General features: G+C 42.9%; 1 protein-coding gene and 1 pseudogene across 1 annotated transcript in view; one reads left to right on the forward strand and one right to left on the reverse strand.

The window, feature by feature from the left end:
* Positions 1-17,072, forward strand: part of LOC113016994 (multidrug resistance-associated protein 4-like) — a 49,578-nt gene that overhangs the window by 30,858 nt on the left and 1,648 nt on the right. The window contains exons 15-28 of the mRNA XM_026160249.1: positions 8,047-8,244; positions 8,861-8,998; positions 9,130-9,167; positions 9,247-9,359; positions 9,443-9,589; positions 10,611-10,690; positions 11,621-11,771; positions 11,924-12,043; positions 12,144-12,254; positions 12,922-13,022; positions 14,193-14,384; positions 14,485-14,640; positions 15,354-15,443; positions 16,874-17,046. Coding sequence (XP_026016034.1) covers positions 8,047-8,244; positions 8,861-8,998; positions 9,130-9,167; positions 9,247-9,359; positions 9,443-9,589; positions 10,611-10,690; positions 11,621-11,771; positions 11,924-12,043; positions 12,144-12,254; positions 12,922-13,022; positions 14,193-14,384; positions 14,485-14,640; positions 15,354-15,443; positions 16,874-17,046 — 1,808 coding nt within the window. The remainder of the gene's footprint in view (positions 1-8,046; positions 8,245-8,860; positions 8,999-9,129; positions 9,168-9,246; positions 9,360-9,442; positions 9,590-10,610; positions 10,691-11,620; positions 11,772-11,923; positions 12,044-12,143; positions 12,255-12,921; positions 13,023-14,192; positions 14,385-14,484; positions 14,641-15,353; positions 15,444-16,873; positions 17,047-17,072) is intronic.
* On the reverse strand, positions 6,825-8,040 carry LOC113016996 (general transcription factor II-I repeat domain-containing protein 2-like; annotated as a pseudogene).

The following is a 17,072-nucleotide window of genomic DNA, read 5'->3' on the forward strand; positions in this document are numbered from 1 at the left end:
CAGACGAATGTAACAATACCGACCAAAAGGTGTAATAAAGGTCGTGAGCAAAGAAGAGTCCCTGGATAAGGGAATCTGCCAAAATCATGCATTGGCATCCAGCTTTGAAAACACTTTTGCTCCTGCAAGCTGTCCTAGTGTGTGTTCTACTGAAGGGAGTGGATGCTTCTCTCTCATGACATATTTGTTTAGTTCAGTGAGATCGCTGCATATTCTCACTTTGCCTGTGCGCTTAGGAACCACCACCATAGGCGCGCACCAATCCAGTGGGCTCCTCCACCTTGGAAATGACACCCTGCTGCTCCATCCTGTTCAGCTCTTCTTTAACCTTTGGTAAGAGTGGAAGGGAGATTCGCCTAGGGGTCGAGAGGGAAAACGGCTGTGCCTCTGGTTTCAGAGCAATATTGTACTCCCCCTCCATTTTGCCTAAGCCGCTGAAAAGCTTGGGGAATTCTTCTTTGACAGCGTCAATAGAGTCTAAGCTAATATGATTCACTCTAGCAACCAGCTGTAGTGCCACTGCAGCATGCCCGCTCAGCAGCGGTGTGCATAAACCCTGTACGACATAAATGTCTTCTTTGGTTTTGTGGTTGTTCTTGCTGAGAGTGGCTGTGAACATGCCTTTTACCTTCAGACGTGTTCCTCCTGGGCCCTGCAGAACCCTTTTGGGCTTATCCAATCTCCCCAACTGATGCTGTGTGTAGAAAGTCTCTGGGACTGCTGTGACATCCGCTCTGGTGTCGATTTTAAAGAGTGTGTTGTATTTGTCCACATGTATCTCTGTTACCCATGGACTCTCTTTGGTGTCCGCAGAGAGGGAACCCAAGAAAGCGACCTCATCATCTGTATCGCTGTTCTCTGAAACTGTTGCAGCATTGACTTCACACAGTTTTTTGTTTCTGCACATCCAGGCAAAATGTCCTTTTTTTCTTACAGTAATTACATGCGGCTTCCATCGCAGGGCATTGTTGAAGATTGTGACCTTTTATGTCTCCACATCTTCTGCATTGTGTCTTTTTTTTCTTTCTGTGTTTTGGCGGTTTGTTTATGTAGCGGTGTCAGCTGCTTGGGACGTGCCCCTTCTTGCCGTTTAGCATGGACGCGGTTCAGTTGTGAGTTGGTAATATCCATTTTAAAGTTAGTGCTTAGCATCTCTTGTTGCTTCTTTACAAGCTCACTTTGTCGGGCTCTGTTAAGCGCTTGTTCTAGCGTTAGTTCTGGATCCATTTGTAGCTGTTCTGACAATCGTTTGTCTTTCAGACCCACGACAAATCTGTCTCGCACCATTTTGTCATGCAAAGTCCCGTATCCACAATGTTCTGCCAGACAATGCAGTGCAGTATGGAAGTTGTCAACTGACTCACCCGTCTCTTGTTGGCGCTGGTTAAACTTCGCTCGCTCAAATATGATGTTTCTTCAGGCTACGAAGTGAGCATCCAACCTCCTTTTAACGGTCTCATAATCGCTCGCCTCTTCGGGAGTCAGGTGCAGGGATACCAATATGTCCTCCGCCTCCTCGCCCATAGTGTAGATAAGGGCGTTCACTTGATTTTCGTCCGCTTGCGTCTCCAATCCAGACGCGATGCAAAAAAAAAAAAGCTTTATCCATTTGGTCCAATCGTCGGACCTAAAAGTGAACTTCTCCGGCGGGGTGACTTGAAACTGACTCATGACGCCACGTCTCTTTTCGCGCAGCTCCTCTATGGCCGACCTTTAACCTGGCACCGACGCCGAAACCTTTCACTTATGCCCAACTAACGTTTCCAGTTGTCTTCTGACACCATGTTCCGTTATTTGAGGTTATGGATGTTATTTGACTGGAGGCATAACTCACAGACACACGAGACGCGCCATTACTCCAATGAGTGTCCTTTATTATTTTTCATCCCCCCCCCCACAACAACAACCCAGCAGAAACGTTCCTACCACTTAACATTTACCTGATACTACAACATCGTGCACACATTTTTCAGACAGGGGAAGTGAGCTGCATCACCACCAGCGAGCTGCGTCTCCCACAATAACAGCTTCAACTTGAAAGAACGTATGCTGTCATAATACTGTGTGACAACTTTGTTGCGTCCTTGCAGCTGTTTGTTCAAGTTATTCAGGTGCTCTGTAACATCCACCATAAATGCAAGGTCCTGCATCCATTCTGCGGAATGAAATTCTAACACTGGTTTGCCCTTTTCTTCCATAAACTGTTCAATTTCTTCTCGTAAATCAAAGAAACGCCTCAGCACAGCACCTCGGCTCAACCATCTTACCTCAGTGTGGTATGGCAGGCCATAGATGTGGTCTTTCTCTCTGAGAAGACTGTCAAACTGACGGTGATTGAGGCTTCTGGATCGGATGAAATTAACAGTTTGGATGACCACCTTCATGACGTTATCCATTTTCAGTGACTTGTAACACAAAGCCTCCTGGTGCAAAATACAGTGAAAAGTCCAAAAATCACGTCCTCCATTTGCAGATTGCACTTTATCTCTGAACTTTTTTACAATGCCTGCTTTCTTCCCGATCATTGAGGGCGCACCATCTGTAGCCAGGCTGACAGCGCGGGACCAGTCCACCAGAGGTGTGGACTCGAGTCACATGACTTGGACTCGAGTCAGACTCGAGTCATTAATTTTATGACTTTAGACTTGACTTGAAAAAATGTTCTAAGACTTGTGACTTGACTTGGACTTTTACACCAATGACTTGGGACTTGAATTGGACTTGAACCGGTTTACTTGAAAAGACTTGATATTTTACCCCAAATATAAAATTTAACATGCATATTATATAGAGATTGAAAATGTGACGTCATTCACGGGTAGAACCGCAAAGGATTCTGGGAACTCGTGGCAAGCGGTACTAGCGCACGCAGGCTTTCAATTAAAATCAGTTATACAGCGATAAAAAGAAACACAAAAATGTCAAGAAGCCGTTGTATTATTAACTGCAATAGCCGGTCGCATGACAGCCACGGGAAGCCGACGGGTAAAGAGATCGGTTGTTATCGGATTACGTCGTTGAAGAGAAATTGTTCAAGCCATGTTTCCGAAGTAACAAAGACGCGACGGATGGCCTGGATTGCAGCCATTCAAAGATCAAATATAACGTCCCAGAACAGCTCACAGGTTAGTCTGCTCCAAGCATTTACACGAAGGTCAGTGTTTTTTAGTACTTAATACGTCATTTTCATAACATAATTAGTGATATAGGTTACAAGCAAGTCTGGCGCTGAACAGAAATTGTCGCGCTATGCTCCTTTATTTATTGTGCATAAATAGTGAATTGTCCTGACACAATATTGCGTTTCGCTTCTGTTATTATGGTACATTGACAAAAACATATACTTTTATTCACAGGATAAAACAGGTTTTTTGTATCACTAATTGCCCAGTACGATTACAGCATACAATATCGTTGTCACTGCTACATTTCTGTGATGGGTACCAGAAATTATTTCCACTACTAATTAATTACCGTTGAGCTCAAAGGTCCTATTAATAAACGGTTAAGGAATGTGTATTTATGACGACAATTTGTGAGACTGGTAAACTTATGATACGTACGATGGTCTTTCGTTCTACACGGTGCATTTCAAGGTCCTGCACCCATCTGTCGGTAAACTGTACCTGGGCTTGTTGCAGTGACCGGAAGTTACTAAACTTCATGAGTGTATGCACTCACTCCAAGAACCGTATGATTATAAATATGCATATAAATATGCTAAGATGAGATAGCTGACTTCATCTAACTAGCAAATGTTGTCCAGGCTACGTTGGTGATACAGTTTTTTTTTAATGTGTATGATATTTTTGTCATGCAATTTTAAAGCTGGTCCTACAACCGCATCCAAGAATAACATGCAGCTTATCTCAGAACTGTCGGTGAAAATTATTCTTGGAGCTAGGTTTAATTGAGCTGCATTTTATAGAGGTGCAATTTCACAATTTGTGTATATTTTCTAAGTTCACTATTTTGTCATGTGTTGAGAAAAACACAGATTTTAAAATTACATGGTCTAATATTTACATTTAGCATAACTGCAACATTATTTTTTCGTTTTTTTTTTTTAAAGACTCGAAAGGACTTGAAATTCAAAGTTTCAGACTTGTGACTTAACTCGGACTTTTACACCAGTGACTTGAGACTCGACTCTGACTTGCCTGACATTACTTGAGACTTGACTTGAGACTTGAGGATAAAGACTTGAGACTTACTTGAGACTTGCAAAACAATGACTTGGTCCCACCTCTGCAGTCCACTCCGACCCTGTCCAGCGCACCGACGAGTGCGGTGAAAATATCAGCTGCGGTTAGGGTTGCCAACCGTCCCTTAAAAAACGGAATCGTCCCGTATTTAGAAACAAAAGTACACGTCCCGTATTGAGCTAATAAGGGACGCACTTTGTCCCGTAATACAGTGAGAATCAAAAGTAGTCTATAAATGTTAATGGAATTAACGCTTTGTTTGAAAACATAATTCCCAGCCCCTCTCCTGCTTTGTGACCAATGAGCTGACAGCACACTTATGACAATTCGAGTATGACAATTCAGATTACCGCTTATCTCATTGGTCGAGGAAAGGTCGCTTGCGGAGAAAATACCGGAAGACAACAGATGACCACAACAAGAAGCATGGCCAACAGGGAAACAAACGCTGACACTGCGGTGCAAGTCTCGGACGACAGTACACCTAAAGCTGGGCAGACACTGTGCGATTTTTTTTCATTTCATTCACGTTATTCAGCTCCTGCTCAAACTGCACGATTGACTCACAGGGGTTAGAAGTTGGTAGGTCACGATGCAGAGTCTCACACTATACCGCCCGATGCTCTGATGAGACCTGAGTGCTCACACTGTGCCTCCATAAAATGAAGGTTATAACAGAAATTCTGTCGCTCGCTCTCCCTCTCTGTCTTTCACTCACACAGACACCCCACCACCATCAACTTTGCTAAATTGAAAAACATTGATCAGGCAGCTGTGATTAAGCAGCAGTGTAAATCAAACTATTTTCACGGTTGTTGTGGTCGTGATAATTTTGTGATGCCACATCCAAAGTTCTACAAGTTGTGCCTCCATCGCTTGGGTCCAGATCACACGCCGCACAGCCTTGCTGCTCCATCTTTTTCACCGACGTTTACGTGTTAGCGCGTGAGCGGCTGTGTTGACACCCTCACGACCGATTGATGATCGGGAGCTGGTCGTGAGGTGTTAATCGCTTCTCGTTACCCCACGTATACTACACGATGCACGATGAAGGCCAAAATCGGGCCGATCACCAAATCGGTCGCACGACTCAAAAATCGGCTCAAAATCGGCCAAAAATCGCACAGTGTGAGCCCAGCATTGGAGCAGCAATGTTTGTTCGCTCAGAGAAAGAAAAAAAGGCTGCAAAAGTACAGGGAGGAATGGGAAAAGGAAAACACCTGGCTGGAAAAGTGCACGATAACACCTATAAAGCGCACTGCACTGTGTGCCGGTGTTGTGCCAAAAAGTGATTGTCTGCCAAAAACTGATTTCCAATGTTTCCGTGTATTTTTTATGTGTAATATCTTTACGTATGTTGGTAAATAGACTTCGGTGAACAGCGTTTACAAAGGGGTTATATATAGAATTAAAAGATTATCTGTTTTTTTCAAGTATCTTTATAACTCTGTGTTATTGTACTCACATTATAACCAATCCGGTCCTTTTCCCCCACTTACAATATTTTTACTGAACTATTGTAATATTTGCTGCCATTTCTGCTGTCTTACTTTTACAAAAGACATTTTTAATGTTAATGAGATTTTTTTTAACTGCATAAATAAAGGTTCTATAAAAGTCACTGCCAAAAACTGATTGCGGCTTCTACCTTGTTACACGAATGTTGTTTGTGGCTCAATATGACTTTGTGTCATCCATGAGGGATGCATTTGACATATGTTTCACATATTATAGGCCATCAAGTTACTTATAGCAGTTTAAATACGAGCAATCAGTTTTTGGCAAATACCGGAAATCAGTTTTTGGCAGACAATCACTTTTTGGCACAACACCGGCGCACTTTTTCCATAGGCATGCTTCTAGTGGTGGGCACAAGAAGAACATGAGGGGTGTGAAAGCTCAGGGAACCCTTAACCATTTTTTTTGTCCACCAGGCCAAGGCAGAAGCAGATATGGTATGTAAACATTGGTTTGTTTTTTTTAAACCCTCTGGTTAAGGTTATTATGGGCCATGTGCAGTGAATATCAGCGCTATGTGGCCAGAAGTGTGATAATATAATTTATTTTGTGTAATAAACAACTGCAAGGATAGATGATTACAACAAATAGATGACTAATACATAAAAGTAATACATAGATGAATAATGATGATGAGTTAAGATGCGTAATCATGGCAACAAGTGGGTTTACAAACAGGAGCAGCTGATTAGCATTAGAAAAGCTGAAATAATACCTCAACTGAAGCCAATTGTACTATATGCACTATATGTGCACAGTTACAGGAATATTTTTTGTTCTATTGCTTTCTATTAATTTATATAATTTTAAGTTAAGCAGGACAGAGTTCTTTTAAAGAAAGATTTACTTATATTCTCAAAAGTTAAGCATGACAGGCTTCTGTTTAAGAAAGAGACCTGTTTTACTGTGTTAATGTTGTCATTTTGAGCTAAAAATAAATGGCTAAATGATCATTTGTTTCCCATATGGTCATATCACAAAGAATATGCATCTGCTTAAATCAAATTCAAGTCAAATGGTTAAAAAATAATTTCACACACAAAAAAAATAGCTACCACACTGGGAAGGGTGAAGACAACTGGGTTGCCCGGCCCTGGCCACGAGGTGTCCCTTATTTATTTTTCAGCGAGTTGGCAACCCTAGCTGTGGTCGTTGTATCTGTCATCGGTACCAACTCCACGAACTCCTCGGTGACGGTCAATGTGTCATCAACTCCGCGGATAAAAATTGCCAGTTGTGCAACATCTGTAATGTCCGTGCCTTCATCAATTGCAACTGAAAACATAATAAATAACTTTACTTTTTGCTTCAACTGGCTGTCCAAATTCCGCTGAAAGATCAGAAACCCTGTCTGCAACTGTGTTTCTTGTCAGGCTGATATTTGCAAAGGCCTGGCGCTTTTCAGGGCACACAATCTCCGATGCGTTCATCATACATGTTTTTACAAATTCACCGTCACTAAATGGTTTTGAAGCTAGTGGAATTTCGTTAGCAATGAGGTAGCTAGCTTTCACTGCAGCATCACTGATGTCTCGGCTGTGAGTAAACACAGACTGCGGTTTCTTCAGACCCGCCAACAGTTCATTCACCTTCTCTCTTCTCCGCTGTCCTTGAAAGTTGTCATATTTGTCGGCATGAAGATTCACATAGTGGCAACGGAGGTTATATTCTTTTCAGCACTGCAACATGCTGGGAACACACCAAACATACAGCTTTCCCATTCACTTCCGTGAGGAGGATGACCATTTATCTTGGAACACTCTGCATCCACTTTTCTCTTTTTTGACAGAGACATATTGGGGCAATGAGGGTGCCAAAACAGATCAGGTTTACATTTCGCGGGCAAAACAAAGTAGCTCACAATTGCTATTGCGCCATCCAATGGACACAATTGGAACAACAGTTTCTTTATTGAAAAATTGCTGCTCATTTTTATACTTTACAAAATCATCTCGCGGGCTGGATTAAACCCGTTTGCGGGCCTGATCCGGCCCGCGGGCCGTACGTTTGACACCCCTGTATTAGATCATAGACTGAAGGGGCTGCAGGGATTTATCTTTGTCTCTTCAGGAGATGTTTTCTGAAATTCAGCCACACTACTACCATTTGTAGAAAAGCACAAACAAGACTGAGTGCTGCCAAAGCAAGCTGACTGTCAACAGACTATCTGGGTGACTCGCAGGACTTTGAAGATGTAAACCGCAGTACATTTCCAAACACTACAAAGTGTGTGTTTCACATGAGGAGGTGGTGCTGCCATAGGTCTGTAAAACACAGCTGTACAATTTCCTAACACTTGGTGATATGTGTGTGTGTTTGTCAGGGTCACATGGTGGCAAAGGGAACTTACACGGAGCTTCAGCAGTCTGGATTGGACTTCACCTCTCTTCTCAAGAAGGAGGAAGAGGAGCAACAGCAGCCTCATCATGACACCCCCACCAGAACTCGAACTCTGTCTCAAAATTCAGTGCTGTCCCAGACTTCCTCTGTCCAGTCCATCAAAGATGAAGACCAGTTACCGGTTAGTGGATAATTATCAGTAAAAACAGCCTAGTTTTTAAAAAATCAGGGTTGTTTATAGGAAATGGGTCGTTTCTGCCCATCCCTAGTTTAATATCATGTTTGCTTTTCTTTCTTTTCCCCTTCCCCAATGGTAAAATGGTAAATGGTAAATGGCCTGTATTTATATAGCGCTTTACTAGTCCCTAAGGACCCCAAAGCGCTTTACATATCCAGTCATCCACCCATTCACGCACACATTCACACACTGGTGATGGCAAGCTACATTGTAGCCACAGCCACCCTGGGGCGCACTGACAGAGGCGAGGCTGCCGGACACTGGCGCCACCGGGCCCTCTGACCACCACCAGTAGGCAACGGGTGAAGTGTCTTGCCCAAGGACACAACGACCAAGACTGTCCAAGCCGGGGCTCGAACCGGCAACCTTCCGATTACAAGGGGAACTCCCAACTCTTGAGCCACGATCGCCCAATGGTCTTTAACATACAGAGCGTGCTGAACTGACACAACTTGAGCTTAGTTTGCTTTAGTCCGTTTTCATTTTGACAAGTTAAACACAGGGAACTTGACGGCCAGTGATCATGATACTTGTCTGCATGCTGATGACTTCCTCGCAGGCGGAGAAAGTTCAGACATTTGCAGAGGAGACTCGAACTCAGGGAACCATTGGAATACGCATCTATGCCAAGTATCTGGCAGCTGGGGCCAACATTGTGGTTCTGCTGGCTGTCGTGCTGCTTAACATCATGGCTCAGGTACACAAAGACTCACCTGCACTTGTAATTCGCCTTCCACATGTTAGCTCAGTGAGAATAAGTGTTGAATGCATTTCACATGTGTAATATAAAGCAGTAAAAATTATTTTTTTGGCTTTTATATCTTCTAGGTAGCATACATCATGCAAGACTGGTGGCTAGCTTACTGGTAAGTATCTTCAATCTGCCGTTTTCCTCATAGACTGCAGCTTTTACATGTCTGTTTATACTCATGTCTGACTGTTTAGGGCTGATGAGCAAGAAAAACTAATGGCCAGCAGTAACATGACTAACATCACAACAAATGGACTAAATGTCACCAAAGAGCTGGACACGGATTTTTACCTGGGAATTTATGGAGGTAAAGGCGTTCTCTTATTTACACTGCGCTGCATTTCTTCTGATTTTACTCCACTGGTGTTTTATGGTGTGTTATTTTTCCAGGTTTGACTGCAGTCACCATAATCTTTGGCTTTGGCAGGAATTTGGTGCTGTTCAATGTGCTAGTGAGGTGTTCACAGTCTCTGCACAACCGCATGTTTAGCGCTATACTCCAAACACCCGTGCGCTTCTTTGACATCAATCCGATTGGTAAGCAAAACTTTGCAAATTTTTAGTGTTGTACGTTCTAAAGCCAGAGTCGGTAAATTGTAGAATTTTGTAGTTCAAAAACTTCTAAATGGAATTCTGTAGTGCTCGTGTGGGCCAGCCACTCACCGGAGGGGAGATGGTCAGGGGCAGGCTGAGAAATCTGGCTTTAGGAACTTGGAATGGCACCTTTCTGTTGGGGAAGGAGCCTGAGCTAATGCTTAAGGTTGAGAAATATGAACTAGGTGTAGTCACGGTCACATGAACTCATAGCTTTTGCTCTGGTGTCTAGAGAGGGCTGGACATTGTACCAGTCCTGGGTTGCCCTCAATGAGAGGTGACAGGCAGGTTGGGTATACAGGTATCCCCAATTTGGCAACTGTGCTTTGGGATGGATGAGTCTGGTTGTTTCCCTGTGCATTTGAGTCAAGAAACAGGTCCTGACTGTCATTTTATGCTTATGTGTAAAATCACATTTGACACGTCAGCACAATACCCAACCCTCTTCAAGTCCCTGGGTAGGATGCTTGATCTGCTTAAATGATGTCCTCAATCCTGCTGATACACTTTTTGTAGTGGAAGCAGAGTCTGGAGCTAACCCATCCATCACTGTGGCTGAGGCCACTGAAGTAAAAAAACAAACAAACAAAAAAGCTGGCCAGGCCCCAGGGTTAGATGAGGTTTGGTGAGGTTCCTCTTCCTTACACATAGGGTCAGGAACTCAGTCATACCTTGGTGTGACCCAAATAACCCAGATAAAGGGGGTAAAGATGGATGGATGAATTTTGTGGTTACTTTTACTCCATTTGCCATCTTTGTGGGGGCACAGTATACAATTCAATTCAATTTTATTTATATAGCGCCAAATCACAACAAAAGTCGCCTCAAGGCGCTTCATAGATACAGAGAAAAACCCAACAATCATATGACCCCCTATATACAGGCAAGGAAAGTTAAACTAAACATTAATCTTACTCTAGCTGGTTTCAAAGTGTGGTGATAATTATCTCTTGTCTGACCTCAGGAAGAGTATTGAACAGATTTTCAAAGGACATTGGGCTGCTGGACTCCAACATGCCAGTGACGTTTGCAGATTTCGTTCAGGTGAGGGTAGATTTCTCAGCAAAGACACAGCAGCATTTTTCTTTTCTAAACCACTGACAAAGCTGCAATGAAGATCATAACAAGTGACAGTTTATGGTGGAGCTGTAGCCTCCACGCTCTTTTCGATAAACACAGCAGGTCCAGAGCAAAGGTAGGGAAGTATTTCCCTGAAGTAACAGCAGCACTCACTACTGTAATGATAATAAAACTTTCAAGCCAATAAAAGTCATTTAAAGTCCAATAAAAAAAAAACGGTAACAAGTCTTAATAGAATCAAATCAACAGTTCAACAACCTAAGAAGAAAAGCGATCTTACCATGTGCTCATCTGTTGCTGGGTAGTTTTCCAAAGTGAAAGCTAAATTCTATGAAGAAAATGCCATAACTAGGCAATTTAAACTTTGCTGCAGACTCACAGCAGCTGTCCCATCACTATGAAATCAATGCAGTACCTGAAATACTTCACTCAGGTCCAGGCTTTATAACTCATTAGCCCTTAGCTCTTAACTTTGAAGCTAATCATTACACTGATTACATGCTGCTGGACAAAATATTACGAATTTCTTTGTTGTCACATGTTCCTTGAGCTTGCCTCAGTCACTCAGTACTCAGTGCTGCCACTGGTGAGTAAAGCGAAAGTGTAAGCGCTGTGGCACTGCCCTTTGCTGAGGTTGGTAACATTTACCTACTGATGCCCATCTGAGATAACGCTCTTATTTGTAACAGAGGGTCAAAGATCTCTTTGAAGAATAAAATGAGTAAAACTGACAGTGCTGTTACTAAAGTGAAAGGCTGAAGTACAATGCACAAGTTAATGAAAATACTTTCTCATTCTGTAAAACATTCATTTTTCTTTTCTAAAGACACTCAAAAAGAAAAAGGCACAAGAACAAACCACTTTAATGTTGATGTGTTTTTCTGTTGTGAGCAGATCTTCCTCCAGATACTTGGGGTCATTGCTGTTGCAGCGTCAGTGATTCCCTGGATCCTTATCCCCGTTGTCCCCCTCCTTCTCATCTTTCTTTATTTGCGTCGCTACTTTCTGCGGACCTCCAGAAATGTTAAACGGCTGGAGTCCACCAGTGAGTGTCCTACAGTACAACAGTGTGTGAAGAAGGAGATACACGTGCTGCTACTGTTGTTTCTTTTTCATTTTAAAACCTGCATATGTAATATCTTTAAAACTTGAAGCTCTTTAACCTATTGGTAACTTCTGACTCATCTGTGTCCTCAGCTCGGAGTCCAGTCTTCTCCCACTTGTCCTCATCTCTTCAGGGCCTTTGGACAATCCGAGCATTTGGGGAAGAGAAGCGCTTCCAGAAAGTCTTTGATGCCCATCAGGACCTGCACTCAGGTGCTCTTCATGCTTGGCACATAGAAGCTCATATTATGATCAGAGAACTTAAAAATTGTATGTTTTTGAACTGTCTGTGATGGATTGTTTCCCTGTGCAGAGGCCTGGTTCCTGTTCCTGACCACCTCTCGCTGGTTTGCTGTCCGCCTTGATGGCATCTGCTCCATCTTTGTTACCATCACTACTTTTGGCTGTCTGCTGCTCAGAGACAGTGAGAGAACTAATTTTACTGTTGATTTAGTCTTGCTGTTTGCGATCGCTTACCAGCAGGGGGCAGCAGTGTGCCGGTTATCCACTATATTGCCAAAAGTATAGGCTTACCCATCCAAATTGATGAACGATCAAGCTTCTCCATCTGGCAAGCCGATGGTCCAGTCTGAGAACGGTACTTATCTGACTGTTTCCAGGGAAAGAAACTCTTAGTGCAGCATACCAAGACATTTTGGACAATTTCATTCAGGAAGGGGCCATCAAGGCGATGGCCCCCTGTTCTAGCATGACTGTGTACAGTACACAAAGCAACGTCCATGAAGTCCATGAAGACATGTGTGAGTGAGTTTGGGATGAATTCGAGTGGAGATGACGAGCTAGGCCTTCTCATCCAACATAAGTGTCTGACCTCACAAATGCACTTCTGGAAGAATGATCAAAAATCCCAAAAACGCACTGCTAAACCTTGTGGAAGAGTTGAAGCTGCATAATTTTAAACCCTCTAAATTAAATGGATGGGATGTCACTCAAGTTCATATGCTTGCGAAGGCAGTTAAGTGAATACTTTTGGCAATACAGTGTATATGCAGTCCAGCAGATGCTGAGTGATTGCTGCCGTTTAACTTTTAAAAGTGTTAGTAAAATGGTTGTTTTCCTGCTCCTGTCAGAGCTTGATGCGGGTGCTGTTGGTTTGGCTCTGAGCTACTCTGTCACACTAATGGGCATGTTCCAGTGGGGTGTCAGACAGAGTGCAGAGGTGGAGAACATGGTAAGATACTCACTGTCTCTTTTATTTCCAGAGCTTGTATCATTTCTTTCCATACTGAGCTTTTGCTATTCCCATATAAATCTCACTAATTTCCAGAAATAGTCCAAAGATTGTATTTATTCTGTCATTTGAACATCAAAAGTCTTCTTTGCCATTTTGTTTTATATTTATGGTTGTTGGGCTTGTTGACATGGAGGTGAATCTGAGACCACTTTCCTGATGTTGTATGATTTCTGCCTGGTGTGCTACGCATCTTAAACTTGTGTTGTCAGCAGACTTAAATGATCAAAAATTTTTAGGAGTCTGAAGTAAATTATTTATTTGGGTGATGCAGTGGTTAGAACTGTTGTCTCCCAGCAAGAAGAAGGTCCTGAGTTTAACTCCACCATCAGGCCGGGGTCTTTCTGTGAGGAGTTTGTATGTTCTCCCCATGTTTGTGTGGTTTCTCTCCGGGTACTCCAGTTTCCTCCGAAAGTCCACAGACATGAAGTTAGTTGTGAATTTAAAATGCCCGTAGGTGTGAATGTGAGTGCGAATGGTTATCTGTCGACCTGGCGACCTGTCCGGGGTGTACCCTGCCTCCCGACCTGTGGTAGCTGGGATAGGCTCCAGTCCCCCCGTGACCCTGAATTTGATAAGCAGAAGAGGACGAATGGACATTATTATTTTGCAAGAGTCCAAAGGGTTAAGCTTTGGGATTCTGCTCTTTCACATGAATAGCATGAATAGACCACTAGTTGTACTGGTGTTTCTCTGGCATCTGTCCATAATAAATAATACCTGCATTCTCCTTGATACCAAGTAGACACACTAAATGATTCTATAACATCCGTCTGATTCACGTGGCAGTTCTCCTTCATTGAGAAAAGCAGCTCATGGAGAAAAAGTAGTTTAGGAAAATAATCCTGCAGAAACAGTGGCGGACTGAAGCATCCTGAACACTGAGTTGTGAGTTGCAGACTTGCTGATTGGATGTGGAGGATGTGGTGGGCAGTATCTTCTTAAATTTTTGGTGTAATTCTAGATATTAATCCATTCTTTCAGATTTACCTGATTGTTTATTTCTTAAATTGAACTTGTATGCAAATAGTTTTATTACATGTTGTGTTCTTGACTACACCACACAGACTGATCCTGATTTAATGTGCATTCCTGCGTTTCTGTCCTCAGATGACATCAGTGGAAAGAGTAGTAGAGTACACTAAACTGGAGAGTGAAGCACCCTGGGAAACCCAGAAACGTCCTCCTCCTGATTGGCCAAGTAAAGGCCTGGTGACTTTTGACCAGGTCAACTTCTCCTACAGTGCTGACGGACCTCAGGTGCTGCACAACCTGAAAGCCATGTTTAGACCCCAAGAGAAGGTCAGACATCAAGGTTCATTTGTTTTGTTTCTAAGAACCTGAAGCCATTTGTGTGATACGCTGTCAAACCAAAGCTTATGTTCTGTGTCCTGTGGGTCAGGTTGGTATTGTGGGTAGAACAGGAGCCGGGAAAAGCTCTCTGGTCTCGGCTCTGTTCCGCCTGGCAGAGCCCCAGGGGAAGATCTACATCGATGGTGTTGTGACCTCTGAGATCGGCCTCCATGACCTGCGGCAGAAGATGTCCATCATTCCTCAGGTACAACATCATAGCTGACCTCTTAGCAGAACACAACACTAGCATCTGGCTACTCTTGTTGCCTTGTTTCGTAGCTCGTCTACTATGACTTTGTTACTTTGACATGAGAAATATTTGGCTAATAAGTGACATTAATTATTACTAGTTGGGCACATCCTTAAAGCTAAGAAAGGATCAGCAGCCCCAGTCTGCTCTGACACTCTAGAGTCACTTCTGTTTGCTCTGTGAGAAAAGCACAAGTGTTGCAACAAAGTGCACAAGCACTTTGTTGCAACTGCTTTGATTTGGTGCTTATAAATAAAATTGAATTATTTGCTCAAACAATTATACGAGTGTAGTTTTAACACTGCATCTTTTGGTTTTTTTGTTGTTTGTTTGTTTGTTTTCACCAGCTTACCAGTAATGAGTTAAAATCAGCTGTCCAGCAAACATTTTCCCCTCAACGCTCTCAGCATTTCAATTCCCACAAAGCTCTTTGCTGTGATCAGTCAGAACTTTTGCAAACTGTAGGATGCATTCAAAACCAAAGGAGGGCAGCTGGTTACAGTTTGCCATGTGTGCCATTTAGGTTTTTTAAACTTTTACCTGCCACAGCAGGACATTCACTCAGATATGTCGAAATAAGTCACTGTGCTGTTCTGTTTACAAATAGTCCACAAAATCTAATCATTTTGGTGTCCTCTGGGTTCTCCAACTCTCCCCCACCCCTTTAGGACCCGGTACTGTTTACGGGTTCCATGAGAAAGAACCTGGATCCATTTAACCAACACACAGATGAAGAACTGTGGAGTGCTCTGGAAGAGGTCAGTAACTCTCACAATCGGCAGAATCAGTAGTGTGTGAGTTTTAATTCTTGTATGATGAAGCAGAATACTTGCCAAACTATTTTATTATCTTACCATACAACAGAAATATTGTGAAATATGTCAGGTTGGCTCATCAGAGCGTAGCGTACTAGCATCAAACTGTCCCATTCAGGATGACTGAGGGTGGAGGAGCTGCTGTCTCTATTGCATGAGGATATTCTCTTACATAGGCAATTATGTAATTATGTCCTGGAGCCAGGAGCGGACAATCAGAGATCCCAGTGTGGTGGTGAATGACCTCAAGGATTTTGACCTCAAAATCAGCCTTGAAAAGAGCTGCCAGGAACCTGCACCATGTATGGACTGTCTGGGGCTCTATATAGATCCTATTCCTAATTGTGTCACTTTCAGAGCAGAGGATCATCAGCATCCTTCACACATTGTCTCTCCCTCTTTCAGCTGAGAAAAACTGTGCAGTTCCAACTCTCTGCATCCTTGCACTCTTTAATTCCTGTGGTGCATTTACAACCGCTTATAATGAGGGATTGTCAGCTTTGGGTCACATCTCTACATCTGCTGCTGTCACAGTGTAACAATAACACCGCACTGTCTATCACAGTTCTCCACCTGCAGAGGAACCCAGCAGCTCTTATTGCACAAATACCTCTGAGGGTGATGTTACCCAGAGTAGCCCTTATGGCCTATGATGGGAAGGCAGTGAATGGCACAAATGTGCTAAAGCTGTGCTCTTAGCATCACGGGACATCTCTGTGGGTAACATTGTTGTCAAAACAGATGACTATGCAGTAATTATATTATGTTATAGTTTATATTAATCTTTGTTAGGATATTTAGATACTAACAGGTCTTATTCATGATTTTTATATGTAAGAAGAAGAACTTCAAATTTAATGCAGAGAAGCTAATATGTGAAGAATGGAGTCTCTCTTTTATACTGATTGCAGCATTCTGGATCAACTGAAGGCTTTTAGGCTTTTACAGCAATGCAGCCTAGAATAAATAAATACACCAACTAGCTTTCCAGCTTTACTTTGAGACAGGTTGCTTCTAATTTTACAGGTACTGCACAAATTAATAGAAAGAAAAGAAAGGCAGTCCTTAATGTAGATGCTAAGGAACATACCCTGATCAAACATGAGTCCTTGTGTTATTGGAGGTTGAGTCAGTGTCAGGTTAGACACACTATTTGTTTTTGAATCATTTGTCTTGATTGATAAATAAAGCTGGGTGTCATCTGCGTATCATATCATAGCAGTGCTTCTAATAATGTCTAAGGGAAGCATGTATGATTGGTCCCAGTACAGAACCCTGTGGAACTAACTGTAAAAAGACGACAGAGCAGGAATTATTTATAGAGGACACACACAGTGTAGTTAAAGCTGCTTTATTTTTTTTTATTCCTGCAGGTGCAGCTAAAGTCTGTGGTGGAAGAGCTCCCTGGAAAGTTGGAGACTGCCCTGGCTGAGTCGGGCTCCAACTTCAGTGTGGGCCAGAGGCAACTGGTGTGTCTGGCACGAGCTGTCCTGAGGAAGAACCGCATCCTCATCATTGATGAGGCCACAGCCAATGTGGACCCGAGGTACTGCAAGATGACGTTTGCCTACT

Source organism: Astatotilapia calliptera, chromosome 23 (genome assembly GCF_900246225.1).
Source record: "Astatotilapia calliptera chromosome 23, fAstCal1.2, whole genome shotgun sequence".
Taxonomy (NCBI): Eukaryota; Metazoa; Chordata; class Actinopteri; order Cichliformes; family Cichlidae; genus Astatotilapia; species Astatotilapia calliptera.